Source organism: Columba livia, chromosome W (genome assembly GCF_036013475.1).
Source record: "Columba livia isolate bColLiv1 breed racing homer chromosome W, bColLiv1.pat.W.v2, whole genome shotgun sequence".
Taxonomy (NCBI): Eukaryota; Metazoa; Chordata; class Aves; order Columbiformes; family Columbidae; genus Columba; species Columba livia.
Genome location: NC_088641.1, coordinates 2,117,776 through 2,133,232, shown reverse-complemented (window position 1 = coordinate 2,133,232; position 15,457 = coordinate 2,117,776). Strand labels below are relative to the sequence as shown.

The window sequence follows — 15,457 nt, the reverse complement described above, 5'->3', positions numbered from 1 at the left end:
GAAGTGAGAGAAATTATTTACCAAAGTGATAAAAATGTGAGTGTTCTAACTGGAAAAAGCGGGAAAATAGAAAAAGACCGTTTTTCAGAAGGCTGAAGGGGCTCTGGATGAGAATAAAAATGAATTTTATGCAGAACTTGAGCATCATTTTGCAGCAATAGAAATATTTATGGTATAATAATTAGCAGAATTATTCAATGCTGGCCTCCCAGGCCTTGATCCCGCAAAGGCTGCACATGCTTAAATTAATGTCCTAGTAGAACTCCATCAACTCTTGATGGCCTGAGAGGAGGGTGGTTGCAAAACTCCTTCTCTACAGCCTTCAAATAACACTTCTGAAAGGGAGTTTTAACATTATTATTATCATTATTAATATTTATTAATTTTTATTTTATTATTATTATCATTATTATTATTATTTTGTTGAAACAAACCTAGCAGTAGGTCATAAAAGATACACAACATGGGTAAACTGTGTCCATTTGACACCATATTTCTATGTATTTTAACAAAATTTCTGAATTCAAATGAATCCATATAATTCTTCCTTTTGCTTTGCTGCTTCATGAGCGTATTTACTCAGTTTCCAAGGCTTGGCAAAATCGTATTTCCCATGGCAAGCTGGCTATGAAAAGAAAACTGTCCTTAATTTGTTCGGTATCCCCAAACAAATCACTGCTTTTCACTAGTCCATGCGCTAAGCCCGGTTTAGTTTCAAAAATAAACTTCTGGAGATAAACTGCAATCCAAAGAGGTTTAAAACAAAAAAGGGAAGACACACAGGCGTTAAAACATCACACGCCAAACATGTAATTCAACGGGAAACTATAATGGTGAGAATGGGAGAAAATATTTCACATCTCGAAGAACAATTAGTGAAATAATCAATAAATAGCATGGCCACGACTGAATTATTAGACAGTAGCAATGACAGACGATAATCCCAGGCTCAATATTAATGTTATGCTAATGCACACAAAAAAAAGGTATTGTGTTGTCATTGTTTTAAAAGTGGTTATTAACTTCTACTAATTAGTCAGTGTCATAATTCCAAAGTCACCTTTACATTCTCTCCTTTGTTCCTCTCCCCATCTCCAAACTAAAGGTACAAGTGGTCATGTACATATTCATGTTTGCACACAAAATGTATTAAAATAGCCAGAAAACCATTAATTCTAGGGATGTTTCAAGTAAGGCAACATCATCCAGGGTATCAGGATAGCGTCAGAGACCAGACTTTATTTGGCGTTAAATCCTATTTTTCACTAGGAGTCCTGCAAAGTGGCCTGAATGGAAGGTCGTGATTTATAAATCACCATCATTAACTCTCTGCATTTAGTAATTTCTGTATGTCATCTCTTCTCTAAGCCAGATCAATTACTGCAGTACTTAATTTGGGATGGATGCATGGATTCACCAAAAAGCCCTGTATTTAATGCCCTTTAAAGACTTACACAGGCAAGTTTCCTAAGCGCACACTTTTATAACCATATATTATCAGAAATTAGCTACTAAAACTCCTACCTAGATATTTTCCTAGAAGCTCTATTTCAAATACTCCATCCTCCCCCTATCTCATAAAAGGATAACCTGGAATGAAAACCTGAGATTGTACAATCTTCTGAGCTGATATATACAACATGTATATAATAATAATATATCTCAACTGATGCACAACACCCATGTCCGAAAGTAATACCAGTAAACTATTTATCTGTTTCAGTATGGGGATCAACTAGATGAACTTTTTGCTCTGAAAACTTCACAAGCTTGTTAGAAGAAAAAACATATATATTATTATCGGTGTTTATTTTCATCCATAAAGCCACTTGGCTTCCCAAGGACAATTCCGCCAATTGAATGTTGTAGCGATTTCACCCAAACAAGCTGGAATAATTAAGCCGTTTATTTAATGTTTTCAGATGCCAACTTACACAAGCTTTTGGTGTGGACTGCATTCATTATTATTATTATTATTGATTTTTAAATAATGCCTTTGAAATCTTAGGGTTTCACCGAATTTAATACCATACCCCTGGTCCGAATCAATGTGGAAAATGCCCCTGGGACGTCTTGATTTTCAACTCCTGTTGAGATCCATCAGCATAACCCTCCATCATAATGTACTACTAGAAAACTGACCATGCATAGAAAAAAAGGCAGATCTATCTCAATTTATCATTAAGTGCCATGACAATTGACTGAACTTGAGAGCAAAGTTCCATCATTGCCGTTCTCGAAAAGCAATTTATAGAGACAGCGTCACCAAAATAAGACTTAAATATATGACAAATTATATCTTCACACAAATTCCAAACGAACTATGGAAGCTTTGGGAATCACGGTTTATGTTCTTAGGTCAGAGCTTTAGAATAGGATTAAAATACTTGAACATTAAAAACATTTAAAATTTGGAAAGGCCATATATTAATTTCAGAAGTTGTGTTCTAAGTTAAATATCATAATAAAAACAACCCCAAGCTGTTATAAGACTCCCATTTCCACCAGATTCTTTTAGGATACGCATCGAGGATGCCATGAAGACCCAAACCATCCCCTTAACGATTTAATGTTATTTTTCAGTTTACCAAAAAACCCATGCACAGATCAGTCACGGAACATGCAGCATGCAGTAAATGGAGAGCAGAGAGGTTAATAACCTGGCAGCATAGGATCTGAGAATGTGAGAACAAGTTAAAGACAAGAGTTCCTCTCCATTGTCACTGAGGGTCGAGAAGCAATGCTGCAGCGTGGAGCAGTGGGAGTGGGGAAAATACAGTTTGTCCAAGACATACACATATCTCCGCAAGTGGCGGCAGGTATAGCTGCAAGACAAGGGTAAAGGGAGAAAAAACAGAACAGAAAAAAGAGATATTTGCCTTTGAGAAAGCTAATTCATGGTTTCACGTCCTCGGTTTTTGTGCCAAGAGTCAATGGAGGGCGCTGAGTAAGCAATGGAGCGGTTTGACATACAATGAATTTGTTCGGCTGGGGCCGGACGCTGGTTCTGTCACTATCGTAAAGGGCAATCACCGAGTTGGAGAGCCAATAAATTGGGTTTGAAATCTATTTTTGGGGGGTTGATAATGCATTAAGAAAAGCTTTTTGCCTCTCTCAGTTCACCCTGAAAATATAAATGTGTGTGTCTGAACCAGGTTTACAAAGTTTATTATAAAAACCCCGGAGTGTATTCACAAAATTTAACTGATTTGCATGGAAATTGAAATCCTGCTCTAAGGGAAAATAACTCACATGGAATTACTGAACTGCTCTGGGATTCCAGGGGTAGAATATTCCTCTAGTTAGCTCTAGTTCCTCAAACATGGTGCTTTATCACAACGGAGTTACACACTTAAGACCTGGAGAGCTTCTTCATGAAAAACAACATGAAATAACAATAAAGCCATCAACAAAATGTTGAATATTCATCCTACTCAACTCTGGACGCTCTTGAGTAAGAGCTATTGCTACGTCTACTCCCATTCGTCATGGAGGATATATAAATTGAGTAGTTGAGCTGCAATAAACTGCATCACTGGTCAACTATGAAGCACATAGATCATATATAACTTCAAACATCTATTATTATAGGTTTTGGATAGAAAATACTTCACTGTAGCATGGTGTAAAACACACAAGTGTGATCGCCCAGCTCACAGGGGACATGTGCCCAGGGTATAGATTGTGATAAGTCCTCCAGAAAGTACCTTGAGCTGCCTAATGAACTGTGAGATAAATAAAACAGGTCTTCGAGATGCTTCTAGCAGCCTGTTTGCCATCCCTACAGCAGCATGAAGCAAAACCCCCCTTAACTCTAAGGCTGAAACCTCCTCACTAAATCAAAGCAAACACCATTTCATAGCTTCAGAGGTTGAATCCTGGCCAACGGATTCACCTACTGCAAGCACCTGCATTTCGCAGGCCAGTATCCCTCTAGAATCCATTTAGTGGACATGTGTGGCTAAAAGACTCTTTCAGGAGAGCGAATTGTGTAGTTCGGGTGATGAACAAGCCAGAAAAGAGCATCACCAACGCCAACCCTTGGGGTTCCAAGCCTAACGCTTCATCAAAACCATCGTCTTCAAGTGGGTTCAAGTCAATCACTCACCTTTGCTCTGGAAGCCAAGGGACACGCAATCCCTTTTGACACTTCATTTGCCAACATTATTAATTTTTAGAAGAGAAAGCAGCTGCAAGGAGGCGATTTTTTAAGCCATCGTGCCTTTTTGGTTTTGACCACAGCATGTTTTGAGCAAGCCTGGCTCTTCTATTCACAGGCCGGGGCTGGAGAAAATAAAACCCGGTATTTCCAGGGGAACCCTCAAGACATGAGTCTGCCCTTCCAGCTACCCACAGAATTTTTTCCAAAACCAGATTAAAGAGCATCTTTTAGAATGTTGCTTCTTAGAAGATTTAAATGGTCATGAGTCTATTTAGTATATTTTACCAGCCCTGTTACTTAGAAAATTCTACCTTATTTCCAGCCTGTGTAGGCCTCATTCCAGCAATTTAATCTCATTAGACTTTAAAGCTGAGGGAGCTTTTTATTATCATTTATCTTTGACCCCTTTCCATAGACAGGAAGAACAAGACTTAAGCCCCAAAGAGTGATGACTAAATTTAGGCTTAACTACTAAATCAAAGGAGAAATTTCCCAAAATAGGGTTCGTGCCTTGTTAAGACAAACATAGGACACCAAAGTCTAAGCGATTCCATCACTAAATCCTCTAAGCTAAACCTGAATAATAAAATCAAGGCTTAGATCCCTGTGATATGTACATTAAAAAAAATTTACATACAACTTCCACAGACTAATTGTGGGTATTGAGCTTGAAATCAGACTTACGTGATACACCTGAAATCAGTTTTCAAGCAGCTGCTCTATCTACAGTCACATATTACTGTAATTTTTGTTTTCACAGTATCACAGTATGTTTGGGGTTGGAAGGGACCTCAAAAGATCATCTAGTCCAATCCCCCCATGGAGCAGGAACACCCAGATGAGGTTACACAGGAAGGTGTCCAGGCGGGTTGGAATGTCTGCAGAGAAGGAGACTCCACAACCCCCTGGGCAGCCTGGGCCAGGCTCTGCCACCCTCACCCCCAACAAGTTGCTTCTCAAATTTAAGTGGAACCTCCTGTGTTCCAGTTTGCACCCATTACCCCTTGTCCTGTCACTGGTTGTCACCGAGAAGAGCCTGGCTCCATCCTCATGGCACTCACCCTTTATATATTTATAATCATTAATAAGGTCACCCCTCAGTCTCCTCTTCTCCAAACTAAAGAGCCCCAGCTCCCTCAGCCTTTCCTCACACGGGAGATGCTCCACTCCCTTCAGCATCTTTGTTGCCCTACGCTGGACCCTCTCCAGCAGTTCCCTGTCCTTCTGGAACTGAGGGGCCACAACTGGACACAATATTCCAGATGGGGTCTCACCAGGGCGGAGTAGAGGGGAAGGAGAACCTTTCTGACCTACTGACCACCCCCTTCTAACCCACCCCAGGTACCATTGGCTTCCTGGCCACAAGGGCCAGTGCTGGCTCATGGTCACCCTGCTGTCCCCAGCACCCCCAGGTCCCTTTCCCCTACGCTGCTCTCTAATAGGTCATTCCCCAACTTACACTGGAACCTGGGGTTGTTCCTGCCCAGATTCAAGACTCTACACTTGTCCTTGTTCTATTTCATTACATTTTCCCGCCCAACTCTCCAGCCTGTCCAGGTCTCTGATGGCAGCACAGCCTCTGGCGTGTCACCACTCCTCCCAGCTTGGTGTCACCAGCAAACTTGCTGACAGTCACTCTATTCCCTCGGCCAAATCACTGATGAATATCTTGAACAATCCCGGCCCCAGCACTGCCCCCTGAGGCACTGCACTAGATCCAGGCCTCCAACTAGACTCCGCACCATTGACTACCACTCTCTGGCTTCTCTCCTTAAGCCAGTTTGCAACCCACCTCACTACTCTATTGTCCAGACCACACCTCCTCAACTGAGCTGTGAGGATGCTGTGGGAGACTGTGTCAGAGGCTTTACTGAAGTCAAGGTAGACCACATCCACCGCTCTGCTATCATCCATCCTTTCCATCCATTCCGCATGTTTTATGGGGCATTTTACTTTTACTCTACAGTAAAAGGCAATCTTTAGCTACAATACAGTACTAAAAAGCTCGAAAAAGCAATAAAATAAAGAACATCGCAGAAAATAAAGAACATTATGTTTGATTCATGGTGTGTGTGCCCATATTATTCATGTATTCTGTTTACCCCGAGGACAAAACTTTAGCTCACACAGTACTAAAATATCACTCAAGAAGAAGCTTATAAATCCCTCTTATAAAAACTAAAAGCCATCGGATCAACACTTTGAATTCTTGTAACAAAACATTGCAGTGCCAACTTCTAATAGCTAAAGAGTGGAGTGTGGGGTTACCTAAGTCTGGGAAATCAGGGCAGGCTTGTGTTACCCCAGGTGAAAAATATATATATGTTCTTACATAATAATAAACTTTCACTATTTTCTTTTTTTTTGAGGTAGTGAAAATAAAATAACTCATCTAACGCCTTCTCCATATGCTCCATTAAACCTTGAGTTACCAACATTCTTTGTCTTTAATAATCATAGATATAAAAGCCACAGAACCCTCAAATGTTCAGGTCTAAACCAAGAGAGTTTAGCATCAGTATTTTGGAGACTAAAGTGCCAGGAATCTATCCGGTAGTTCCATCTCTCCCATCAGATCAGCTGTGATTCCCTGGATGAAACTTTCTCTACTACATGTAGTGGTTGGGGAACTGAAAAAATAGACCTAAATAAAATAAAACGTGAATACCGATACAGAAAAGGCTCATTTGCTAACCATGAATAATGTGTATTTTTGAATAAAAATGTACCTAAAATAACTTGAACCTGCCATCTGTGAACAGACCTGTACACTACCTGATACTTGAGAATTTTATCTACTCATGTTTCTGGAAACTGAATATGTTTCCTTCTCTGATCCTGACATTGCTTGATCTTGCCCAGCAGTTGGTATCAAATGAGAAGGCAGGGAGGAAGCTCCAGTATTGGCTGAGTAAATACGACCAAAAAAAGGGAAAGAAAGGAAAGAAGAGAGAGAGGAGGGAGAGGAGGAGGAGGGAGAGAAGGGGGAGGCGGAGGGGGAGGCAGAGGGAGAGGGAGAGGGAGAGGGAGAAGAGGAGGAGGAAGAGGAGGAGGAAGAGGAGGAGGAAGAGGAGGAGGAAGAGGAAGGGGAAGAGGAAGGGGAAGAGGAAGGGGAAGAGGAAGGGGAAGAGGAAGGGGAAGAGGAAGGGGAAGAGGAAGGGGAAGAGGAAGGGGAAGAGGAAGGGGAGGAGGAGGAGGAAGGGGAGGAGGAAGGGGAGGAGGAAGGGGAGGAGGAAGGGGAGGAGGAGGGAGAGGGAGAGGAGGAGGGAGAGGAGGAGGGAGAGGGAGAAGAGGAGGAAGAGGAAGAGGAGGAAGAGGAGGAAGAGGAGGAAGAGGAGGAAGAGGAGGAAGAGGAGGAAGAGGAGGAAGAGGGAGAGGGAGAGGAGGAGAAGAAGGAAGAGGAGGTGGAGGAGGAAGAGGAGGAGGAGGAAGAGGAGGAGGAGGGAGAGGAAGAGGAGGAGGAGGGAGAGGAAGAGGAGGAGGAGGAAGAGGAGGAGGAGGAGGAAGGAGAGAGGAAGAGGAGGAGGAAGAGGAGGAGGAAGAGGAGAAGGAGAAAGAGGAGAAGGAGAAAGAGGAGAAGGAGAAGGAGGAAGAGGAGGAAGAGGGGGAGGAAGAGGAGGAGGAAGAGGAGGAGGAAGAGGAGGAGGAAGAGGAGGAGGAAGAGGAGGAGGAAGAGGAGGAGGAAGAGGAGGAGGAAGAGGAGGAGGAGGAGAAGGAGGAGGAGGAGGAGGAGGAAGAGGAAGAGGAAGAGGAAGAGGAAGAGGAAGAGGAAGAGGAAGAGGAAGAGGAAGAGGAAGAGGAAGAGGAGGAGGAAGAGGAGGAGGAAGAGGAGGAGGAAGAGGAGGAGGAAGAGGAGGAGGAAGAGGAGGAGGAAGAGGAGGAGGAAGAGGAGGAGGAAAAGGAAGAGGAGGAGGAGGAGGAGGAGGAAGAGGAGGAGGAAGAGGAGGAGGAAGAGGAGGAGGAAGAGGAGGAGGAAGAGGAGGAGGAGGAAGTGGAGGAGGAAGTGGAGGAGGAAGTGGAGGAGGAAGAGAAGGAGGAAGAGGAGGAGGAAGAGGAGGAAGAGGAAGAAAAGGAGGAGGAGGAGGAGGAGCAAGAGGAAGAGGAGAGGAGAGAGAAGAAAGGAGAGGAGGAGAAGAGAAAAAGGAAAAGAAAATAAGAGAAGAGGGGAGGAAGAGGGGGAGGAAGAGGGGGAGGAAGAAATGTAGCAAATTGGGCGAGGTATAGAAAAATGGTATAAAACCAGTATTCAGTAACTCCTCTATAAATACAATCTAGTCTGAAACAGCATAACCAAGATTCAAAAGAAAAATTCCCAGTGCTAGCGTTTAAGTAATTGTAACTCATAATCTTCCTCTCAATGCGTTGCAGATTTTAGGAAGACTATAAATCTTTAACGTTATTGAGAGAAAAGTCTTGAAGACATACATGCCACATGTATTAGCTCAGAGAAAATAGACTAATCTTCGCCAATTAAAAAAAAAGAAGACAATTCTGCTAAGCCTGATTAAATATTTAGGTCATATTGTCTCTGCGGCAGAATTGGAAAAATGCGCAGCAAATAACATCTTTTGCTGAATTTGAAGACTTAATCAGCAGATTTCAAAAGGGAGTTATGCTACAACATGACTCTATGGGAAAGCCAGTTCAAAAGCCTTTTATGAAAGAAAAAAAGGGGAAAAAAATAAAAGTATAAGCTAATTAAAGCAGCACATGTTAGTCAGCATCCCAAATTACCTGTATGCACGCAGGAAGAACGTCCTGACGTGCCACAAAGACTTTACTACTGTTTTTGTCAGATAATCTATGTTCTAGGAAGTCCTCTGAGTCATTCCCAAAGTCAAACCCAACCCAAATACATTCTACTCTCACTAAAATATTACACAGATGATAACAACATATTAAATCACTCACTCCATGAGAATGACTAATTATTCTCTACCTAAAATATCACTTATTAATGTTATTTCATAAAGGATAAACAGCAGAAATGCAAACCTAGCTGCCGTCTTGCCAAGGGTAAAATACATCATCAAATATTAGGATTTCGGACAAAATCTTTCATTTCTGTTTAGTATTCTGCTGCTGATGACATGATGAACTATGGTAATGATGAACCACAGTACAAACAATACTAATTATTCTATTTTTAGTACCAAGATTGACTTGCAGATGTCCATTGAAAGGTGGGTTGGACCGGATGGTCTCCAGAGGTCCCTTCCAACCCCAACCATCCTCTAATTCATTCTCAAGTCATCCCTGACTTGATCCTTTCTCACCACTGGTACTTTCCATCCTCCTTAATCCCCGCCTAACTTCCTAACCTAAGTAATAAGGTGACTTCTCTTGGCTTTCTAAAAATACTCCATTCTTGCAGGCCTACTTTTCAGATACACTAGATTTATATCTCAAAGCATAGAGTGATAACAGGATTTTAAATTACGCTATTGCAAAAGAGCAGTTTGGAGGGGAGTGGTCATTTTAGGGTTAAAGGTGCCATAACACCACAGAACAGAGAAGCAAAATAACTATTTTAATATGTAAGAAGTGATTATTTGCGATAAGTTCCATAAGTTCCCATGCCCCACAATACCAGCCAAATGTACACGAGAGTCTTATGAGAGAAATGTTACCTTTACACCATAAAGTATTTATAATAAAGGAGGGCAAGGAAATGAAAACCAAACAAGCTCTGGAGATGTTTGACAGACTGAAAATGGAATGATAAATATATAAGAGTCTTCTCTAGAAAGGCCTAATTGCTTCAGGGCATGAAGTTCTACTAAAAAGAACACAAGAATTGGTATATTAGAAGCAGACATGAGGCGCTGATGACCATAAGAAAAAACCAAATACACACACATTGATATATATATATATATATATATATATATATATATATATATATATATATGAAAGTGCTGGGAGGAAGCATCTATTTGGTACTCGTGTTTGAGATGAAGAGCAAAGGTTTAATCACCAGATGCAGCGGTTGTTTGGGAGGCAGCGTATGAGATGCTACTATACGAATGTTGCTTTTGAAACCTCCTGCGCTTTTATCCTCTGGCCAGACACTCGTGATAATTCACGGGCTCCGCACAGGACTGTGGGAGATGCCGACGACACCAGCGTTAACACCGCCGTCTGCATCGGAACCCGTTTCCAGCGGGATTCAGCCCATCTGAACCCATGTAAATCACTGTATTTGGAGAAAAACCTACTTAGTGATGGACCCAGGAGTACAATTAATGAGTTACAGAAACATGTCTCTACACAACTTCACAGAAGATTGATTTATTCATTGCAGAACTAAGTGTATTTACTTTACCTAAAACCTGTTCTTTCCTAAACTTGCTGAAGGCCATTACCATTAAATAGGTTGAGTCATTCAACAGTTACAAAGATCTGATGTACAGTAAAGTTGTTAAATCCTGATTCTTTCTTCTGTACCCACAATTTCACCCTTCATTTAGAAGAGTCAGATGTTTTAAAGTACAATATTCTCTTTGGGAGCCACGGAAATGACGGTGGAAAGGATACGGTGGTGGGAAATAGTTTGGCTTGAGTACTTAAGAGACTCAGAAATATCAGTAGCTGTGCTCTCATTCCTAAAAACAGTCAGAATGCCGGTTTGAATATGTGGGGCCTGAATAAACGCAAAATTTTCATGTGTGGTGGAAAGGAAGATTTTCAGGAGCAATTTGGAGGGCATTGATTGATTTCTAATCAAGCAGTAGCTTTGTTTCGTAATCACAGTATCACAGTATGTTTGGGATTGGAAGGGACCTCAAAAGATCATCTAGTCCAATCCTCCCATGGAGCAGGAACACCCAGATGAGGTTACACAGGAACATGTCCAGGCGGGTTGGAATGTCTGCAGAGAAGGAGACTCCACAACCCCCTGGGCAGCCTGGGCCAGGCTCTGCCACCCTCACCAGGAACAAGTTGCTTCTCAAATTTAAGTGGAACCTCTTGTGTTCCAGCTTGTTCCCATTACCCCTTGTCCTATCATTGTTTGCCACCGAGAAGAGCCTGGCTCCATCCTCATGGCACTTACCCTTTATATATTTATAAACATTAATGAGGTCCCCCCTTAGTCTCCTCTTCTCCAAACTAAAGAGCCCCAGCTCCCTCAGCCTTTCTTCATAAGGGAGATGCTCCACTCCCTTAATCATCTTTGTTGCCCTACGCTGGACTCTCTCCAGCAGTTCCCTGTCCTGCTGGAACTGAGGGGCCACAGCTGGACACAAGATTCCAGGTGTGGTCTCACCAGGGCGGAGTAGAGGGGAGGGAGGACCTCTCGGACCTACTGACCACCCCCTTGTAATACACCCCAGGATGCCATTGGCCTTCCTGGCCACAAGGGCCCAGTGCTGGCTCATGGTCACCCTGCTGTCCCCAGCACCCCCAGGTCCCTTTCCCCTACACTGCTCTCTAATAGCTCATTCCCCAACTTACACTGAACCTGGGGTTGTTCTGCCCAGATTCAAGACTCTACACTTGCCCTTGTTCTATTTCATTACATTTTCCCGCCCAACTCTCCAGCCTGTCCAGGTCTCTGATGGCAGCACAGCCTCTGGCGTGTCACCACTCCTCCCAGCTTGGTGTCACCAGCAAACTTGCTGATAGTACACTCTATTCCCTCATTCAAATAATTAATGAATATATTGAATAATATTGGCCCCAGCACTGCCCCCTGAGGCACTGCACTAGATACTGGCCTCCAACTGGACTCCGCACCATTGACTACCACTCTCTGGCTTCTCTCCTTAAGCCAGTTTGCAACCCAATGGTTACCCACAGCCATAATACAATCTTAGTTTGTCAGATAAATCCTTGTGCGTTCCTTACTCATTCTAGATCATAGTTCACAGTTTTTTTCCAAAGCGAGATTTTTCTAAAAAGGTAAAAGTACATGTTGTATCGGAATAAAGTGATTAATGAGCCAAATACTCTGCAAGCGGAGAGAAAATACAGGTTCAAGCAAGTCATTATCTTGAGTCACCTCTTCATTTCTGTTAGGGAACACTGTCCTTATAAATACATTCCATTCACAACAAATTATGAAGACAAGACCGCAGCTTCTAGGATTCTACCAGAATAGCAAATAGTTTCTAAAAGGCTGTTAGAATTCTATTGTTTTGGTAAATCTCTAAAAATCTTCTGCAGGACAATTTCTTGCTATCAACCAGCCTCTTTAAAATGCAAAAACGATGCGATTCACATCTTCACTGTACTATACATTAGACACCCAAATCCCAAATAATTGGGGTACTACCCAATAAGCATTTCAGTGGCCTAAACCCTGTTTTTCCAGGCCACCTAAAAGAAATCAAATTGCACTAGCAGGAATGAATTAATGCCACTGGCTTTCTCCTTTTTCCTTCCTTTCACTATTAAACATGCAGAAAACTAAAACAACACAACTCAGAACCTCAGTCTGCTCTGCAAATTCATCTGTTCAACACCACGATCACCAAAACAGTTATTTCTGCACTGGTTTCCTCAAATATTTCATCCTGTCCATTATAACGGATCCACAAGATCAACAGTTTTAAAAGCTGTGAGGTTCCACCAGAAAAATCAAATTTTAATCCCTCAATTTGAAGACTATTATAAAATTGTACTGTTTCCAAAGAGCTTATATGGCATAACAACTCTAAAAAGGGTTATTTGTGATAATTAAAGATGGGACTAGGGGACCTTCTACCTCCAAGTGACATTCTGCACTGCGTGCAAGAATCTGTGTGATGCTCTAGATTCCCTGAAAAGGGCACCGAGACTTGGACAAACTTCAGTTCTAAGGCTGCGTTAATTTGCATCACGTTCGTTTAATCACATTTTCTGCCAAGCGATGACACCGAAGTCCCGCACAATTTCTTGGATGGCAAAAGAGTAAGTTATCGGAACTCAAAATGACGCAATTACCATGATGGTTTGTCTTACGGGTCAGCAGAGACACAAAAATGGTCAAGGGAAGAGAGAATCATCTTGCCCAAAGTTGAGCTGTTAGAGAGGTATCTATGTAGAGATTAAATATAAGCCAGGCCAGCAATCAGTAATGATATTGTTAAGGAGTCCTGTGCTATGAATTCTATGACACGCAGAGCAGAGGGTGACAATTCTGCTTTGTGTGAGACGATGCTGAGATAGCGTAGAACAATGGTTTGTCCAAGTCTTCTCCATGGTTCACACTGATCCGATCTATCCTAAAATAAAGCTGTCCGTCTGTCCATCTGGGAGGTGGCTCCAAAGGCTCCTAACAGCACATGGGGCACTCAGTGGCTCACACCAGATGGGGGACGAGGGTATTACTGTCCCATCGGTGCCCCCATGGAATCCCCAGCAGGTTGAACCAGGCTTAAAGCAAGTTCAAGGATATTTCCATGTTGGAAACCGCTGATATCAGCCTAAAACCTCACCTCCATATGTTACGGGCAAAACCAGGCGCGTCCACATGGAGCTGTTGATAAAGCTAAAACAGCTTATTAATACATTTGACTGCAACTATACTCAATGCATCATAACAAAAGATACTTATTTCCTTTAAAAATTAACTCAATTATATTTACATTGCTACTAATATTCTCTTTCCCTCATCTGAACAATAGTTGTCTTGCCTTTTGTCACCGCCTTTCCTACTAATTGCGATGACACCTCCCAATTTTGGACTGGCTGATCAGCTTATAAGCTTCTCCGCGGCTAATCTAGGTCAACAAGCTACTAATACGGCTAGCATATGTTTCTTTTCTTTAACTGTTTCGAGATCTTTCTAAAATACTTATGTCTCCCGGCAAAAGCCACTCCACAGATTCCAGAAACTCCATATAAAAAGGAGCAATGACACAGTGGAGGATGAAGAGCATAAAAAGCATCTGGAAAAGCCAAAGCCACCCAAGGTTGACCAGTTGACACCACCATCTCTCCCATTATCCTGTTGTGTGCAAAACTTCGACTAATGACAGTCCACGGATTAAAACTGAAGTTCAAACTCGGTGGCTTGGAGCTGTTTGATCTTCCATTCCCACAATGTCCTCTTTGCCAACACTACCTGAACATGAGAATATCATTAATATCTTTTTCTCACAAGCCACTGGTATTCATTCTACTTAGAAAACCTAACAAAAATAGAATTATCATTATTATACTGCACTGCATGGGGGGAATCACATTATAAAGCAGTTTCTCATAAATACAGTATTATTTTATATCCAGGTTAGATAACAAATGTTTCCTCCCCCAACCTGAAATGCTACAAAACTCTTTCAAAGTTAAGAAGCAAAATGTCTTTGAGGTTTTAATTCTTATTTTTGAGGCTATGTCAACCACGCTGAGGAGAATTTATTGCTAAAATCTAAGGCATCCAAAGCAAAGGACACAGGGTAAAAAACAACACAAGTATTTCGAAGTAACAAATTCACCAGCCAGAGCACCACATGGTGATTAAAGTTTGTTGAGATGAACAGATAACTTGCTACAGTTTTAAAGCAAATGTAGAAAATCAACCAAGCTGGTTGAGTTGCAGATAAATCACCTGGAGTTGTATCCACAGAAATCTGCTTTATTGTGATACAAATGACCCAAGTTGTATTTGATTGACCTCTTGAGTACGGTATATTGAATATTCGCAGATAATTCTTTCATAGATAACTAGTTTTCTGAATTTCAAACAATTGGCCGTCCCCGCTCAGAACAGGATTAGGAAAAAGGCTGCGTGGAAATGGAATTACTTCTCACATTAAGGAATCATTAGAGCATCTGGTGAGGCTTAAATTGTGACTGTCTATTTGGTGGTATTGCTAAGCAGATTTTAAGTGCTTCACAGCTACTTAATTTAAAAACCTACACCCTAAAACACTTTATTTAATATTAAGTCCCATCTTTATAGGCACAGAAAACACTTTTTCATTATGGAGAGTGTGGTTTCTTCTCTCAGGGATCCTTGTATTCTCACAGTAGAACCTAGATAGGAATTTAAATAGAAATATTCTGCTTTGACATCATGGAGCAATTTGGGTCCATTAGTGCTGGCTAAATTTAATAACAGATTTCATAAAGCAGGAAAAGGATGGACAACGTATGCCTCAAAACATCAATCTCTTATGAAATATATGTGTTCATAAGTCTTAATGCCAATTGCTTTTTTGGGTAACTGAAATTTTATAATAAATCTGTGTACTTCGAGAGGAAATCAGGTGAAAATATTTACTTTATGATGCTTAAGCGTGTCGGGGAACTCAAGGTTGTAAAGCTTAAAATTAACAGCATGGGTATCTTTGGACTATGCATGCATATCAT

At 41.6% G+C, this 15,457-nt stretch overlaps 1 protein-coding gene across 15 annotated transcripts in view; it reads right to left on the bottom strand.

Moving 5' to 3' along the window:
* LOC135577036 (dymeclin-like) overlaps positions 1–15,457 on the bottom strand; it is a 151,462-nt gene that overhangs the window by 49,016 nt on the left and 86,989 nt on the right. For 7 of the 15 annotated variants that reach the window (XR_010468648.1, XM_065044648.1, XM_065044649.1 and 4 more), the window contains one exon: positions 2,661–2,825. The exons of 7 other annotated variants lie outside the window; for them this stretch is intronic. Coding sequence is in view for 7 of the 8 variants with exons in the window: in XM_065044648.1 (XP_064900720.1) it covers positions 2,661–2,825 (165 nt within the window). In the remaining variant the exon portion in view is untranslated. Of the gene's footprint in view, positions 1–2,660; positions 2,826–6,094; positions 15,122–15,457 lie in introns of those variants that run through there. One more of the 15 variants, XM_065044661.1, reaches the window with a different exon arrangement.